Source organism: Phyllostomus discolor, chromosome 12 (assembly GCF_004126475.2).
Source record: "Phyllostomus discolor isolate MPI-MPIP mPhyDis1 chromosome 12, mPhyDis1.pri.v3, whole genome shotgun sequence".
NCBI lineage: Eukaryota > Metazoa > Chordata > Mammalia > Chiroptera > Phyllostomidae > Phyllostomus > Phyllostomus discolor.
The window spans coordinates 73,138,257-73,155,172 of record NC_040914.2 but is presented as its reverse complement, the minus strand read 5'-3'; the positions used below and the strand labels follow the sequence as shown (position 1 = coordinate 73,155,172).

Here is a 16,916-nt window from a genome sequence, read left to right as displayed (position 1 = left end):
AATCACGTGTGAGGGGAATTGTCTTATCTCAGGGTACCTGATGAAATGGCTCACGTGTGACTTCGAGATATTAAATAACCCACTAGCGCATCTCACATTAATACTGAACTGTTTATAATGTTCGAATGAGGCATTGACGGTTGTACCACATACAACTGCAGGAAACAGGTCATGCTTCGAGAACAAGGAGCCCAGTGCTGCCCAGCACGTGAAGGGGCTGAGAGCGAAGGAGATGAGTTGTATGACGGGCACATGTCACAGACAAGACCCCAGAGCATGCTCAGGAGTTGCAGGAAGGAAGGGGGTCCCAAACTGGGGGTGACCTGCACCCAGCCACTGGCTCCCTGTTCAAGCACAGAGGGGTTCAGTCCAAACCAAATTCAATGTCTTCCTGGTCCCCCGCCTCAGGCACTGCAGGCTCTTCAGGCTTCATGTCGGACTGTACTCCACCACTGTCCGTGCTGGTTTCTAAAGAGGAACGAAGGTGATCAGTATTCTTGGGAAGTGTGGTCATCATCTCAATTCTTGCATGCAAGCCTTGCGTCAGCCGTGCAGGCTGGCATTCGGAGACAGACCTGGCTGCGGAAGCGTTGAGCGAGAGCAGGGCTTGTCTGGGTTCAGCAGGTGCCCTCCTCTGTGTTCCCAGGGCAGCTGCTGTGCAAACTCCTGCTGGTTTGCTATCGTAAGACCAGCCAGCTTCCCCCAGAAATGCATCTCCCTGGTCCATATTGCAGGCCCCCATCACCAGGCCAGGCTGATGTGCCACATTCTGGCTTCATTTGTCCCCTCCCCGCCAGCTGCTCTGGACACTGTCCCTGCCTGGCGAACCTCATGTCCCTGCCAGCACCATGACACATCATGCAACCTGATTCTGGACCTTTGCTGTGGAAGGGCCACAGTCTCAGGCCTGTGGTCACCCTTGTTTGTCCCACATTCCCAGCGGTGGTGTCACCAGTCCTCTCCCTCCCTTGGAAGCTTGGTCTAGGAAAGCTGAGGTTTGGGCTGCTGAGAAGGGGTGAAAATGCAGGCTCTTCAGCCCTGTCTACACCTGCTGAACGAGTCTGCAAAGATCTCCCAGGGAGCACAGCTCCAAGTAGCCTGCAGATGCCACTCCCCAGGAATGGGTTGACTTGGCAGCTTCAAAGAGGCATAAAAGCTAGGAATGTGGTCACAGCTATCTCTGTTCAGTTGCGAGGGACCCTCTCCTAGAGCAGGGGACTCTGGGGGCAAAGGCTCAGGTGGCTATCCCCTGCAGGGCCTGGGTGGTCAAGGGTTCATTTCCCCACTGCCAGAGCTTTTGACTCCCACGCCGTTAAGAGTAGGGTGGCATTACCTGGGGGAGAGGCCGGAAGTAGGCCCCCATGCCCGTCCTCACTGGAAGAGGGTGGTGCAGGGTCCCTCTCGCAGGTTGGGGGTGGCGGTGGTTGGCCTGAAAGCTCGTCATTGTTGAGCTCCTGAATCAGCGGGTGTGGGGACTTGGAGTTTCTGCTTTGGATCTCCAAACCCCTCTTTGCTGCTTCTTTGAATATGTGTGCACAGGATGTCTCAGCCTTCCTGGAGGTGTCCTTGGAGATTGCAAATATGTTTGAAAGGCTGTCTGTGGACGTGCTGTCCAAGACTGGCAGTGAGCTGTAGTCCAGTTCAGGGTCACTGTCATCACTCAGGCTTGAGATGGTTGTAATCTTTGGAAAGCATATCTGTTTAAAAAAAAAAAGTACTGCTTTCACAATACTGGTTCTAAAATGTGCAATGCCGATTCCACTTTTTTCTAGCACAAAATACTCTACTGCTACAGATGAGAAAGAGCCCAGGGAGCAGAGCTCCCCCCTGGACAGCTGGGCCTCAGGACAGACACTCTTAGCCATTTCTGAGCCCCAGAGTTGTGAGCGCTCCACAACCACCTCCACATTTCTTTCTCGCCCTCTGTTGGGTCTCCACGCTGCCCACTCTGTTCCGGGTACACCTGCGTGCCCCGGGGCCCCGAATGGGCTCAGTTGCTGCGCCTCAGCCTCTGGCTGGCATGCACCTAACCCAGCCCACTGGACTTAGCCCCCCAGAGGCCGGGCCCTATGGGAACTGAGGTCCATGTCTGTCCCTTCCTCAGTGATGAGGTCCTGCACAGATTATGTCCTGTCCTCTCCTGTCCTGTGAGGCCAGCCTAATTCTGGCACACACAGGTTTCCGGCATTGCTGGAGGCAGGAGGGTCAGATCAGATTGGGAGAACTCCCCATCGGGCCTCATACATTCTTCCTCCTCCCTTCTTTCCTTCCCTCCCTATGTATCACTATAGTACAGACGTATATAAGATGTACATATAAACACATCAGAAGGGCAGAAAAATGTCAGGTAATTGCGTGAATACATAGTGATTAAAAATCAGTGGTAGCCCTGCCCAGTGTGGCTCAGTTGGTAGTGTCCTGTAAACCTAAAGGTCACAGGTTCAATTCCCCATCAGGGCACATGCCTAGATTGTGGGTTCAGTCCCCAGTTGGGGCATATATGAGAGGCAGCTGATCAATGTTTCTCTTCTTTCTCCCCCTCCCTCTAAAATTAATAACCATGTTCTTGGGTACAGATAAAAAATGATAATAAATACTAGTGATAAAATATGTTCAAGAAAACCCCAGTGGTTGGTTAATCATAAAACCTTAAAGAAGTAAGCTGTGTTTCCTTTGGAAAGGTGAAAATACAGGGGGTATGCAATTGTTTCAGCACAGAGAGCATTTTGCTTTTGAATTAAGGGGATATACTTTGTAAGTGACAAGACCAGAAGTGAAAGGGGAAATTATGCTGATTTTGGGAAAACCTGAGTTACAGCCTTGTCTTGGTCTTCTAGAGATTCGCCTGTATCCACGTCTTCTAAGTCGGGTAGGTCCTGAAAGAGCAAATGGGCCCATGTCACCATGAGGGCATGCACACTCTGGATGCTGGGGAGGTGAGACAGATGCCTCCATGCAGTCAAGGAAGCCTGAGTCATGTGCAAGCAAAGCATGGAGGGCAAATAGGGAATAACCCAAACCACTCGGGCAGCCCCTCGCACACTCACCACACACACACAACGGCTACTTCAAGTATCTGGACCTGATCAATGAGTGAGATTTGTAAGGTGTGACATGTTTGAAGAATTTCCACATCTTTCTGCCCTTGACGTTGTCATTAGACATACAGCCGGGTTACCTGGGGAGGATGTGATGGGGCCCAAACCAAATGCATCTTGTATATACAAATTAGTCTCAGGATTCGGTGTGGTGTGAAGTGAGTACATTTTGGACCTCCCCAATACTAGAAGGGCTTTTGTGTTGTGCTTGGGTGTCTTTATCTCTAGGAACGGGTCCAGCGTGCAAGGCAGGCAGCGCCATGTGTGTGGTTGGACATGTGAACTCTGGAGCCAGACTGCCTGGGTTGGTATTCTTCCTCCACTGTTGCCCAGCTGTGTAGCCATGGGCAGGCTGCTTAACCTCTCTGTTTCTCAATGTCCTCATCTGCAAAAGGGGGATGAGACTAGTACCACCCTCTCAGAGTTATCGGAAGGGTAAATCAATCAATACAAAATGTATTTAGAACAGTGCCCAACAGAGTAAGAACCATAAGAGTAGCTATTAGTTGTCCTGTATACAGCCGGTTCTCAAATGCTAGATATTAATCGCCTAGTTGTTTCTTAGTATATACAGGCCCAGAGAACTAGAAACCCACTCGGTTTGTCTTACTGAGCCACGCGAAATTGTGAAGTTAGGAATGAAACACAGTTTAGAAATTTATCAAGGAAGTGGGCGGGGGCCAAAGTCGCACCCATGGATTTAAATGGCAGGAGCTCACTTGTGGGCAGAGAAGCAGGGCTGAGCAGAGGGAGCACCACCTGCCCACTAGGCATGAGGCTAAAGGTGTGAGAAATGCCTCCCCACTCCTTGCCTCACCAAACTCCAGTTCCTGGATGGGGGGTAGGGGGTGACAACAGGTGTGAGTTCTCATGGTGCTCATTCCTGGGGCCAAAGCCCCGAAGACTTATCAGAACAGGAAGAGCTCCAGGAAGGAGAGGGTGCATGAGGCTGAGATCTATAATTAGGTCGGGCAGCCCCTCACTGAACCAGCATCCGGGCACCAGACACTGGGCAGCCACATAAGGAAGCTGGAGCAGCCACAGGACGGGAAGATGGCATCAGCCGCTTGCTGGGCAGCTATCCATAGGTCAGAGGCTCTGGTGATAAAATGTAACTGTTTCAACCCTTAGGTACAAGACTAGCTGGACAGAATGGCTTAGCGGTGTAACTTCTTTGGGGGCAACAAATCAAGAGTTTTGTAGACATAGTTCAAGGGAAATCATTTGGGCTAGAACTTCACAGTCTTGAACCTGTACATCACCCCATGGAGATCTTATCAAAATGCAGGTTCGGATCAGTAGGTCTGGGCGGGGCCTGGGATTCTGCACTCTAACTAGCTCCCAGGCAATGTTCAGCCTGCTGGCACAAGGACCATGCTTAGGGGAGTGAGGATTTTGAGAGCTGTATCAGATCACCTGTTTTACAAGTGGTAAAACAGACACTTATCTCCACACGCAACCATTTACATACATCAATGAAGAGTTTCTTTTCTGTCTCCAGTGTAACTGTTTCCAAATCTTCACTTCCATCAAGTTTTGCACCTGATGCACGCTCGGTGGCCACAATCTGGGGAGCTGACTCTGAGGAACAACAACAAAGAGTTATTAATCTCGGAGTTAGTTTTATACGCAGTGGTCAGATCGACAAGGCCTAGGTCAAGGTAGATTCCAAGAGAAGAGGAAGGACAAAACCCTCCTGGATCAGAAAGGTCAGTCCCTGCAGCAGAAGCTGTGAGAACCCCCACATAAGGATGGGGTTAGATCTGAAAAGAAAGGAAAGGGAAAAGGAGAGAACTGCCCCCTTCTGGAGCCTAGAGATGACTCGGACAAGATGGCAGTGCCAGCCAGGAGGAATCAATGCTGAATCAATGCGGAACCTTGGAAAAGGCATGATTGATGGTCAAGGAGAGATTGAGCAAGGCAATAGCATCGAAGGCCAAGTGGGGAGCCAGAGAAGAGGAAGCTGGAGAGCCAAGTTTCATAGCTCTGTCTGGAAGGGCTGAACCCACCGCCTTCCTGGACTGCCTGTCCCTCAGGGCACATGCCCCTCCCACTGTACAGGTGTTAGGGAGACCTGTTCAACGATCTCAGTGTTGGCTAGGGAACAAATATGGAATCCAGATGGGGTTCCACTTTCTCCTCCAGACCCCCACTTTCCTTTCTTTCTTAAAAAGATTTTGTTTATTTTTAAGCCCTGGCTGGCGTAGCTCAGTGGATTGAGCGCGGGCTGCAAACCAAAGTGTTGCAGGTTCGATTCCCAGTCAGGGTACATGCCTGGGTTGCAGGCCATGACCCCCAGCAACCACACATTCATCTTTCTCTCTCTCTTTCTCCCTCCCTTCCCTCTCTAAAAATAAATAAATAAAATCTTTTAAAAAATTTTAAAAAATATTTTGTTTATTTTTAGAGAGAGGTGAAGGGACGGAGAAAGAGAGGCAGAGAAACATCGGTGTGAGGGAGAGAAACCTTGGTTGCCTCTTGCATGAGCCCTGACTGGGGACCAAACCCCCAACCCAGGTATGTGCCCTGACCAGGAATTGAGCCAGCAACCTTTCACTTTCCAGAACAATGCCCAACCCCCTGAGCCCCAACTCTTCGGTCAGGGCCCCCACTCTTCATGCTTTCCAAGGCTGTGTCTTTGGGCCCCATGCTCTGCTTTCTCATAGGTCTCATGGCTCCAGTCACCACACGAAAGGTTAACATCCAACTTTTCCCACTGCACGTCAGCCCAGCGTGTCTGCCCAGAGCACTGGCGGTGTCCAGCTCAATTCAAAGAGCCACTTCAGGGCACCAGTTCAGGGTAAAACACAGAAGGAGGCCAGGGGCCTCTGTGGCTGCCATTGTGGCCCACAGCACGCTCCACCAGTGACGTGCTTTGCCACTTGGAGCAAGTTACTTCCCCTCTCTGAGCCTCAGTTCCCAACTCCAAAAATGCAGCAATGCCCCTGGCTTGTGAAGTTGTTGGGAAGGCCACACAAGATGGCCTGTGAAGCTGCGTCCTTCACTGAGCGCTGCGCCTGCTGGATACACACAGAGCCGCCTTTGCCTCAGTCACAGGCATCTGTTAATGACAGGTGCTCCAGGTAACCCTCTGAAGCTTTTGGAACGTGCCCTTTGTCTGGTGAGACAAAGGCTGGTTTCCCTCACAGAAAATTCTGCTGCGGCTCCCAAGTGAGAAATCACAGGAGAGGGAGTGATTAGGCAGGAAGCACATATGTCAACACCCAAGTTCATAGTTCTCCCAGGTCTCTCCCAGACAGTGGGGGCCTGCACTTGGGGGAACTTCTGTTCTGGGCCAGACCAGCTGGAGTCCCCAAGCAGACCTCAAATACCTCATGGGCTGGGGACAGAACGACCCCTGTCTCCCAGTCCCCATGGACCGCACAAGTGCCAGGTCTGGCTCATCCTCACCAAGGTCACAGCGACAGGATGGCGTCCCAGACAAGACCTGGGTTTATCTGTTAGCCGGCAGGACCTGGGGACCTTGGCTAGAACCTGTGGGGCTCCTTTTCCTAGATCTGCCTCATCCCCTACGGGAGCCAGAGCCACGGATGGCCACTGAGCGCTTACAATGTGGCCAGTACTCCTAAGGAACTGAATGTTTGATTTTTAATTTTATTTCATTGGGTTTTTACATTTATTTTATTGGGTTTTTTCATTACCATTTATCCCTCTTATACCTTCTTTTACTTCCACCTACCACCCTCCCCTCCTGCAATCTAATTGCTTTTATTTTTAATTAAATGTAAAAGCTAGAGCAGTATTAAAGAACTCGCTTCTCCTAGTAGGACTTCCTTTCACTTTGTGGAACAGTTAGCCTCTGGATTATGAGGTGCTGTTTGGGTGTCAAACACTTACTAGATTTGAAGACGTAGTGCTCCCCTTGCAGTAAAGTATCTCCTCAGTAATTTTATATTGATTTAAATGATTCAATTTTAGATCTATCGGGTTAAATAAACTCTATTGCTCGTGTTTCTTTTTGCCTCATTGAATGTGACTGCTAGAGAACACAGTCCCGACTCCATTTCTGTGAGCAGCACCGCCCTAAATGACCACACGACCTGGGTCCTTTATCTTATAGAAAGAGCGACCGGAAGTGGAGACCTGCCCCTGGGCCCACAGACGTTTGTGCCCGTGACTCCGAGGCTGCGATTCCAGCAGCGCTGCCCTGAGCCAGCACCTGTGCTGTTTGGGTCCCGTTACCTTCCCAGGGAGCTCCCAGGGTGGCTGGCTTGGGGGCCTCAGTGGGGAGCACCCCTTCTGGACCCTGGTCCTCAGTCTCTGCATCGACGCCTACAGGCAGCTCCTCTAGGAGAGGCTTTTCTGGGAAGAGCTCATCCTTGGCCTCGAAGCTCTCCTTGACAAACAGCTCCATTTTCTGCTGCTTCTCTCCATCCTCACGAGGCTCTCCCTGCCCTTCCTCACCGACAGCCACGATCTCAGTCTCCTCTGGCGCTGGCACCTTCCCTGGACAAGAAAAGTCCAAAGGTGGACAGGGAAATGTCCTGGGAGGACAAGGGCATCTGCAGGCCACTTGGGGGCATGCCGTGAACTGCCGAGTGAGCCCAGGGAACTGTCGGGGACCAGCAAAGAATTGCCCGCGGGGGTGTTCATCGCCTTCTGTGACTGCTAAATAAACAGAGCTAAATGTCACTCAGCTCACCCATCTAATGGAACCAGACACAGCCATTGAGAAAACAATGCAGGGAGTCGGGAGATGTGCATGGAAGCACATGGGTGTGAGGGCACGATGGATGGCCACCTTTACTCCCAGATGGTTCAGCAGAACAGGAAAGTGTGTGTGTGAAAATGTTCAAAACCATCTGACCTAAAGATGCAATACAGCTGTTCATTTTATCATTCTCCAAGCTTTCCTGCAAATTTTTAAAATATTCAAATAAAAAGTTGAGGAAAGAAAAATCATGCTGAGGGAGAAAGTGCATTTTATGGGAAATATATTGTTCTAATTCAAAAGAGTAGGCAGAAAGCAATATAATTAAGCCATTTTTCTATAAAACACATACGTGTTACATGCCTGGGAAAAGCCAGGAAACACCCACACTAAATATTGGTTGGCTCTTGCTGTGATTATGTTATTCCTGTGATTTTCACATGTAGTGTGTTCACATTTTGTAATTAGGTGAAAAACAATAGATGTCACTTAAAAATATACATGGAGACTCTCGCTTCTCTACGGTACAGGGCAAGGAAGGGGCTTCTTACTAATTAAGGTGCCCTGAGCACCATCCCCAGGACCCTGCAGGCTCGCGTCAGGGTGGGACCCGGACCCACCCAGGACTTGCGCACTCACTAGAAGCCTCTATCCAATGCTGGTCAGGGCATCAGGTGTGGTCCAAAACAATAAATAAATAAACCCCATCAAATCCCGGAGAAGAAAGACTGCGAGTTTGGCAGCACGGATGTCTGCCCCAAACAGAGCTCCGGGCGCTGTTTGGTTGTGGACGCACACCTTTCTCCTGACTTTGCTTCTGCAGCTTCCTCTCCTCCGCCCGCCGCTTGATCATCGCCAAGGCCTCGATGCTGTCTGTGATCTTCTTCCTCTCTCTGTCCTCCCACTGCTGCCTCTCCTCCTTCTCAGCCGCATACCCTCCCCTCGCCCAGGCCTCTGCACAGGCTCTGTTGAGAAGGATTTCAAAAAGAAACACAAACCAGGGAGGTTTGAATGTTCACAGGTTAAAGGTCAGTTCAAAACATGCACTGTCGGACTAAGCTTGTTCGTATTCCCCTAAGTGAAACCATCAAACCAAAGCTGCATAGGATACGGGACTGCAAGGGCCGCAGTTAACATTTGTACTTTTTACTCTTTCAAGTCAAATGGTTTTCGAGTCTTCTAGATATGATACCAAAAGCACAAGTGACAAAAAATATTTTTTCTTCATCAACACTGAAAATGTTTGCAATGCAAAGAATACCATAAAGTAAAAATACAACCCATAGGATATGACAATATATTTGTAAATCATATACCTGATAAGAGACTTGTACCTAGAATATATAAAGAAATTTACAACTCATTAATAAAAAGACAACAACATTTAAAAATGGGCAAAAGTTAAAAGAATGAGAAGATAAGCCACAGACTGGAAGAACAGATTTGCAAAAAAGATAAATGAATAAGGGCTTGTATCCAAAAACATACAAAGAGCTCATTAAACTTCAAAACTTAAAAAAAAGGAGGGAAAAAAGGATCTGGACACCTCACCAAAAAAGATGTATAGTCGGTAAATAAACATATGAAGAGATGTTCAGTTTCATATGAGATTACAGAGATGCAAATTAAAACAAGACACTGCAACACACCCATTAGAACAACTAAAGTCCAAAACCCTGTCAGGCGGAAACATTCGTGAGGACGCAGAGCAACAGGAGCTCGCTCTCATCCACTGCCGGTGAGACCGCGAGACGGTGCAGCCGCTGTGGAAGACAGCCTGGAAATGACCAAGCTAATGATAGTTTACCTCATGATCCAGCGATCGTCCTCCTAAGTATTTACCCAAATGAGCTGAAAACCAACGTCCACACAAAACCTGCACACCACTCTTCACAGCACCACTAGTCACAAGAGCCCTAACATGGAAATGACCCAAGTGTCCCTTAACTGAAGGATAAATAAAATGTGGCATATCCAAATAGAATATTATTTTGCGACGTTATCGTGGAATGAATTAGTGACCCCTGGTGCAATGTGGATGAACCTTGGACACATTATGCTAAGTAAATAAAACCAATCAAAAAAGACCACATACTATATGATTCCCTTACAGGAAGCGTCTAGAACAGGTAAACCTATAGAGAGAGAAAGCAGATTTGTGATTGCCAAGGGCTGGGAGAGAGGGAATGGGGAGAGACTGCTAATGAATAAGGGCTCCTTTTTAGGGGAATAAGAACATTCTAGAACTGACTGTGGTGGTGTGAATATACTAAAAACTACTGAATTGTACACCTTAAATGGGAGAATTGTTCTAGGGGCTGGGGTTACATTATGGCAGGTGACAGAGGAGATGACATTGCTCTCTGTCAGCGCTGCCCTTTAATGGGGAAAGACAGACCCTAAACAGGGAAACAAGCGTGTCAGAGGCTGTTGTGTCATAAGAAAAGAAATCAGGCTGAAAAGACAGCAGGAGGAAAAGGGGCTACCTAGACAGGCCAGTGGGCCATGGAGGTCTTAATAGGATGCTAGGTGAGCGGGCACCTGCCAACACCTGCGATGCACACCCCAGGCAGAGAGAAGAGCACGTGCCCAGCATGGACCAGCCAGTGAGTGGTGGAATTAGGATGCAGACCCAGGTGACTCTGAGTCCTTCACTGGAGTCATGGTACACTCCATTACCCATCTCCCTTGGGAAATGTTTCACAATATTGTTCTGCAAGGACAGTGAGACGGAGAGCCTGAATCTTCAAGGTAATGGGTAACGGGTCTCACTGTGAAGGGCTTGCCTGCTATCCCTGTTTACACTCTCTAGCAGGCCAGTGCTGCCCCAGGGCGGGGATCAGCATCCGCAGCAACAGCCAAGCCCACTGGTTCACTCCTCTGAGCCCGGTATCTGCTCAAAGGGTGCGCGTCTGTGCCAGCTTCTCAGAGGCAGCTCTCCTTGTTTTCTCATCCAATTTGGAGTGGAGGCTCTCACTTCTACTTGAAGTATTTGTTAGGTTGACTTAAATTTGTGAGTTCAAAAACATATTACCAGCTATATTTCTTTTTTTTAAAGATGTTATTTATTTATTTTTAGAGAGGGAAGGGAGAGGGGAGAGAGAGAGAGAGAGAGAGAGAGAGAGAGGGAAACATCAATGTGCGGTTGCTGGGGGTCATGGCCTGCAACCCAGGCATGTACCCTGATTGACTGGGAATCGAACCTGCGACACTTCGGTTCACAGCCCGTGCTCAATCCACTGAGCTATGCTAGCCAGAGTATATTTCTTTTTAAATGTTATATCACTTAAAATTCAGACTTCCTTACCCTTCAAACTGTCTATGTGACTAAGGTTTTATTCCAAGTTAGAACGAATAGTGATCTCAGTAAAAAAAACACAGATAAAATAGTGACAATACACATGGCCATCCTGGGTTTATTATCCTTAATATACAAAGAGTTCTTATGAATCAATAAGAAAAGCCCTCCCAGATTAAAGGCAACTGGGAGGCAATCATGAACAGAATACTCACACGGGAGAAAACATGTTTGACAAAGATGGAAAGTGTAACCAACCTCGTCTGTTATTCAAAAATGCAGATTTGAAAGGACATACCATCTTTGCTCATCAATTCACCTAGCCAAGATTTCTTTTACATGGCAATGTCTGGTGAGGCTATAAATTGTTACAAACTTTCCAGGAAACAATTAGAAAACATGAGCACCTTTAAAAAGGCCCAGACCACATTCTTTGACCCAACAGTGCAACTCCTTAAATTCCATCCTAAGGAAATAATCAGCAATGAGGTCAGAGACGTCGATACAATGATATTTATCAAAGGATTATTTCTGAAAACCTATGAATAAATGTTCAAAAATAGAGAATTTTCTATTGTGAATAATTATATAGCCATTGAAGCCATTTCTAAGGAACTCAAGGATGGGTGAAAATGCTCAAAAATCAGAATGTTTTAGAAGTTTAACAAGCAGGCTCAACTATGACATATTAAAATGTGATCAAAAGGCTTTGCTCTCCCTTACCTGTCCTTTGGAAAAACTGGTCTGTCATCCAGGTACGTTAAATGTTTCAGTCGAATGGTGACTGTCCTCCGATAATTGGGGATGTTCCGAATAACTGGGTTTCCCATCAAATTTAGGACACGCTGTAAGTGAACAGGCAGAGCCAAGTTAATTACTAAAAAAAGAGGGATGTGATTTAACTATTTAACACGTGCTGTGCTCTAAGAATAAATAAAAAGGAAGTCGCAACATCATATGCTGATGACTTTGGTAGAGAAGCCAGACAGGTGTCATCGTTCCTGTGCCATCGGAAGCATCCCGACGTTATCTGCCTGACCTTCAGACCCGCAGGCTCCTTGTCCTTACGGAGCCGCGCTGTAAAGCATTTCCTGAGGCGCTTCCCAACAGCGGTGATCACATTCGCTTTGCTCACGCAATCTCTTGGACTGGAAGGTATCTCAGTCTAATGGATTGCTTTTCTCCCTCCCAGCCGGGACCCATTTTAAGGAAAGTACACGGCGGCTGGGCAGATAAGACGCGGTGACTAAGGGGGAAGGGTGGCCAGGGCCCGCTTATCTCTTGCGAGGGCCTTTCCTGCCAGGCCCACGGGTCTCTTGGATGTCTTGTTGGTATCACGGACGAGGAAGAATTATTCCATGACGGCACGCCGCCCCCATCTTTAAATACTGTCACCTCCCCTTCTGCCTATGAGCCTCAAAAAAGGCAAACACGTAAGGAGACGCGTGGGTGAACCACTTAAAACTGGTTAGTTACGCTGATGAAATGTTTTTCATATCTGAAGTGGTTTTTGTTGTTGGCAAAAAATATACTGTGAAGTAGTTAGCTTAGCCTTTCCCTAATGCCATTCTCATACTGCCTTCACCGGGCTTGTCCTATTTTCAAGTGACCCGTCCTGTGGGGGTGGGCTGGCGGCAGCGCTGCACCATGGGTGCAGGCGCTCAAGGGTGCACAGGGTGCGGAGAGTGTTAGGGCAATCGCAAAGCAAACTGTAAGGCAGACTGCTCTTGTTAGGGGCATCATATATTGAAGTCCCCGCCCCCAGGACCTTTAATGTGACTGTGTTTGGAGATGGGGCCTTTAAGAGGTAAATTAAGACTAGATGCGGTCACAGCAGCGGGCCCTAATCCAATATGACTGGTGTGCTTATAAAAGGAAGAGGTTAGGGCACAGGCAGGCACAGAAGAAAGACCGTGTGAAAACACCAGGAAAAGACAGCCAAAGACTGCGCCCCAGAATAAAGCTAACCTTGTTGATATCCTGATCTTGGACTTCTACCCTCTGGAATTATTAGAAAATTAACTTCTGTTGTTTAAGCCCCAAGCCTGTGGTGATCTGTTATGGCAGCTAGTAAGAAAAAAAATTATGATGTAATACAGCTTTATATTATCACCATGTGCCAGCAGTTCTAAATTAGCCCTTCCAGATAGTATTCTGGAAGTATTCCCGATTCTGTGGGTTATTCCTGAACTGTTTTTTGATTGACTCACCTTTTCCTTATTTATTGATGCCCTAAGTGGTAAACAGTGAACTTGAGGGCTTCATGTGCTATTTTAAGTACTTTTTCTGAGTACAAGTGGCAACACATATACCCTGAAAAGCAAGGAAGCCAGCAAAAGCCAGTGGGGTTGAGTGAAAAGGACACAGGTGCCACCTGGAGGGGCTGTCACCGACCAGAAGATGGGGCCCTTTGAGCGCCCAAAATTAAAATGACAGCAAGGGTTAAATCATATCAGACGGTGTATATATAAACCCATGAGTTTGTAATGATACTGAAAAAAGAAAAACCCTTCACTGGCACCATTCATTTGTTGCTGGGTTCTTAACTCACTTCTCTGAAAATCGACCAATTAAAAGAAAAAAGAAGCAGACAGTCCCCCCAGCCTCTTCTGTGTGAGCTGCTACCAGGATGGTTCTGATGGCACAGAAACAATGACGCCCTTCCGGTTCTGCTGACGAAGTCGTCAGGACGTGATGCTGGCACTTCCTCTTTGATGATTATTCCTTAGAGCACAGCGCACATTGAATATGCACATCACAGCCATTTTGTAGTTGATGGGGAAAGTTCTTTGTGGCAGCATTCCAGCTAATACACGCGGAAGGAGTAAGAGAAGTGGAAAGGGACCACCATCAACTCCTAACGGGACACGGCACCTAGGCCACGCCCATCAGTGGGGACTTTATGATGGCTTGGTCAGGCTGATAGCACCCGAACCCACCAATCAACTCTAAAGCTATAACAAGAGAGACCACCAGGTATGACGTGCTCCATGGTGCCGTACAACAGTGCACCTCCAAGTCAGATATTCAGCCTGGACCTGATGAAGCCTCTGGCCTCATTATCATTCTGCAAGGAATACCAGGAATATCAGTGCGTGTTGAACGACACCATGAGGATGCGATTGACTGAGTCCAGAATGTGGCACACAGCTGGGGAAGGACCCCGTTTCTTTGGCAGATTAACAGGGAGGGGGAAACAGAAAGGGGAAGAGTGAGAGAGCAGGAGACCTCAGAGACAAATAACACAAACGTGATGTGTGCAGCTGGTTTGAATTTAAACAACCCAATGGTCAAAAAAATGCATTTTTTAGACAAATGGGAAAAACTGAACATAGTCTGCACATTAAATGTAGTTATTACCATACTAAAGATATAATGACAGTACATTGTGCTAAAAAAAAAAGGTCCTTAGCTGTCAGAGATACACACTGAAATATTCGTGGGAGAAATGATGTAGCGCCTGGCACTTAAGCTGATCCAGCTAAAAATACGAAGAGAAAAAGAGTATGAAGGGAGGGAGGAAAAGGAGAGGAGAAGAGATGTGCAATCTAAAGAAAGTTAAAATATGCAAGTTTTGTGTGTTTTACCAAATCAGGCATGATCTCCAGAACGCTCAGGATTTCTGGGTCACTCAGCTTATTGTGGGAAAGATCAAGGACGCAAAGTTTCACACACTCCTTTAGATGCTGAATGTCTTCCACCATCTCGAGGTGATTGTGGGCTATCTGGAGCGTGTTCAGGACTGGCAGGCAGGCTGGAAGATGAGGTCAGCAGGGGTAAACAACCAAGGTACACACATGTTTTTGCCCATAATGTAAAACTGTAGAGCCTCCCCCAGGGGAAAGCAGTGGACATAATAGCATTTAGAAAGACCCCTTGTGGGGCATCCTCACAGAGGTTTTCAATGGTCTTGATGTAATTGTTGCTGAGGTTAAGAGCGTCCAGTTTCTGCAGAGGTTCTAGGTTCTCGATTTTGTGCAGCAAGTTCACTTGCAAGAAGAGGCAACGCAATTCGGTGAGGGCTTCCAGGTTCTCGATTTTCTGTATTCCATTGCACTCCAGCCAGAGACAACGCAGCCCTGTGTACTCTTCCAAGTTCTCGATGCGATCGAAACCTAGCAAGAACGGGGCGTTGATGAAGCTCCTCCATGCACATAAGAGACAAGAGTCATCTTAGCTTTTGCCTACCCACCTAGCATCCACACCTCCTTCTTCTAGTGATGGTACTGCTACTTTGGTTTGAGGAACATCCCTCTTTGACATTACCCCATGGCTCTCAGAGTCACCACAGTTCATTCTAGGCTGGTTATGCTTAGTTAGATAAGCAGGGCCAACTTGGATGAATCCCGGGGCATGCAGCTGGCTCCACTGGAAAAACTCAGTCTTTATGTGGGAGAGGCCAGCTTGGCAAGGGGGCACCTAGCATAGCAGCAGCTGCCTTCCCTTTATGGGTGAAGATGAGTATTGACTTACTTGAAATGAATCAGAGGAAATGAGGGTCAAGAAAAGGAGAGAGAGAACCTCATGGAGATACATTATGAGCACCAGGATGGAGCTAAGCCTGAAGCTAGCGCAAACTGGGTCTTGTTTTAATTCATTTTTCAGTTTTATGAGCCAAATTGAAAGTTAGCAAAACAAACGGTTGACAGGTTGACTGCAACCTCATGAGAGAACCACCCAGTTAAGTTGTTCCCAGATTCCTGGCCCTGGGAAACAATGTGAGATGCTAAATTTAGGTGGCTGAGCTTGGGGCGAAGTTGGCATGCTGTAGTGGATAGCATGGGCCCATCTCTCTCTCTCTGCCCTTCTACTTCTCTGGCTCCCAGTGGATCTAACCTCTGGGTCCTCTTCTTCTTCCTACATCTTTTTTTTTTAAGATTTTATTTATTTATTTTTAGAGAGGGAAGGGAGGGAGATAGACAGAGAGAGAGAGAAACATCAATGTGCGGTTGCTGGGGGTTATGGCTTGCAACCCAGGCATGTACCCTGGCTGGGAATCAAACTTGGGACACTTTGGTTCCCAGCCCGCGCTCAATCCACTGAACTACGCCAGCCAGGGCTTTCTTCCTACCTCTTAAATATCAGTCTCCTGGAATCTGCCTTCCTAAGTCATCCCCTCACCACTTCCCCTGGACATTGGGTGGAGAATTTTGAAGGGGACAACGTGGAGGTGAGGAGACTAGTCGTTCCAAACTGTTAAGGGATTTGTGCAGCTGGAGCCCTTCGAGAAGCCCCCTGGCCTGGCACCCCTCACGGGGGCTGCAGCAGGGCACCAAAGGCATCCTCGCTGTGTCCACCGCTGTGTCTTTAGTGCTGGGCAGTGCCAGGCACACAGGCGGCCCTCAGCAAACACTTACTAAATAAACAGAGGACTGATGAGGCAGGTGGCCATCCGCAATTCAGCCCTGACCAGGAATTAGCACTCTTTCTCGTTGCAAGGACTATCCCTGTCTATGAACCCAAACTTCAATTTATATATGAGATGGACACCAACTCTGAGCCCTTGGGAATGTCACTGTTTATACCTCTCCTTTCTGAAAGGCACTCCATGACCCTCATCCTTCATTTTCTACACCAGTCTTCAATCCTTCACAGCATATCCGACCCAAGCTCAAAGCATTTACAACTAGTTTTTGGCTTGAAAAATTATTCAGTCTTTGGAAAACTTAAGTAAAAGATTCCAATGTGTTTTCCTTGTATCCACAGAGCAAGTGACCCCTTCATAAACTCGAAGGTAAGGCTTTTTCTTCAAAGAAATATTATTGCTCTTCCCTAAGTCTCCACTAAATTCTGAAATTTCTACTTAAATACAGTTTGAGAACTCCAGATGATCCCTGCAAGTAATTTT

At 47.7% G+C, this 16,916-nt stretch overlaps 1 protein-coding gene across 3 annotated transcripts in view; it reads right to left on the bottom strand.

The window, feature by feature from the left end:
- Positions 1-92: 92 nt before the first annotated feature.
- DNAAF1 (dynein axonemal assembly factor 1) overlaps positions 93-16,916 on the bottom strand; it is a 19,727-nt gene continuing 2,903 nt past the window's right edge. For all 3 annotated transcript variants that reach the window (XM_028502038.2, XM_028502039.2, XM_036012274.1), the window contains 9 exons: positions 14,962-15,183; positions 14,656-14,822; positions 11,792-11,913; positions 8,569-8,735; positions 7,302-7,565; positions 4,570-4,679; positions 2,808-2,876; positions 1,334-1,697; positions 93-468 (listed from right to left, as the gene is read on the bottom strand). In XM_028502038.2, coding sequence (XP_028357839.1) covers positions 365-468; positions 1,334-1,697; positions 2,808-2,876; positions 4,570-4,679; positions 7,302-7,565; positions 8,569-8,735; positions 11,792-11,913; positions 14,656-14,822; positions 14,962-15,183 — 1,589 coding nt within the window. In that variant the 3' untranslated portion in view covers positions 93-364. The remainder of the gene's footprint in view (positions 469-1,333; positions 1,698-2,807; positions 2,877-4,569; positions 4,680-7,301; positions 7,566-8,568; positions 8,736-11,791; positions 11,914-14,655; positions 14,823-14,961; positions 15,184-16,916) is intronic.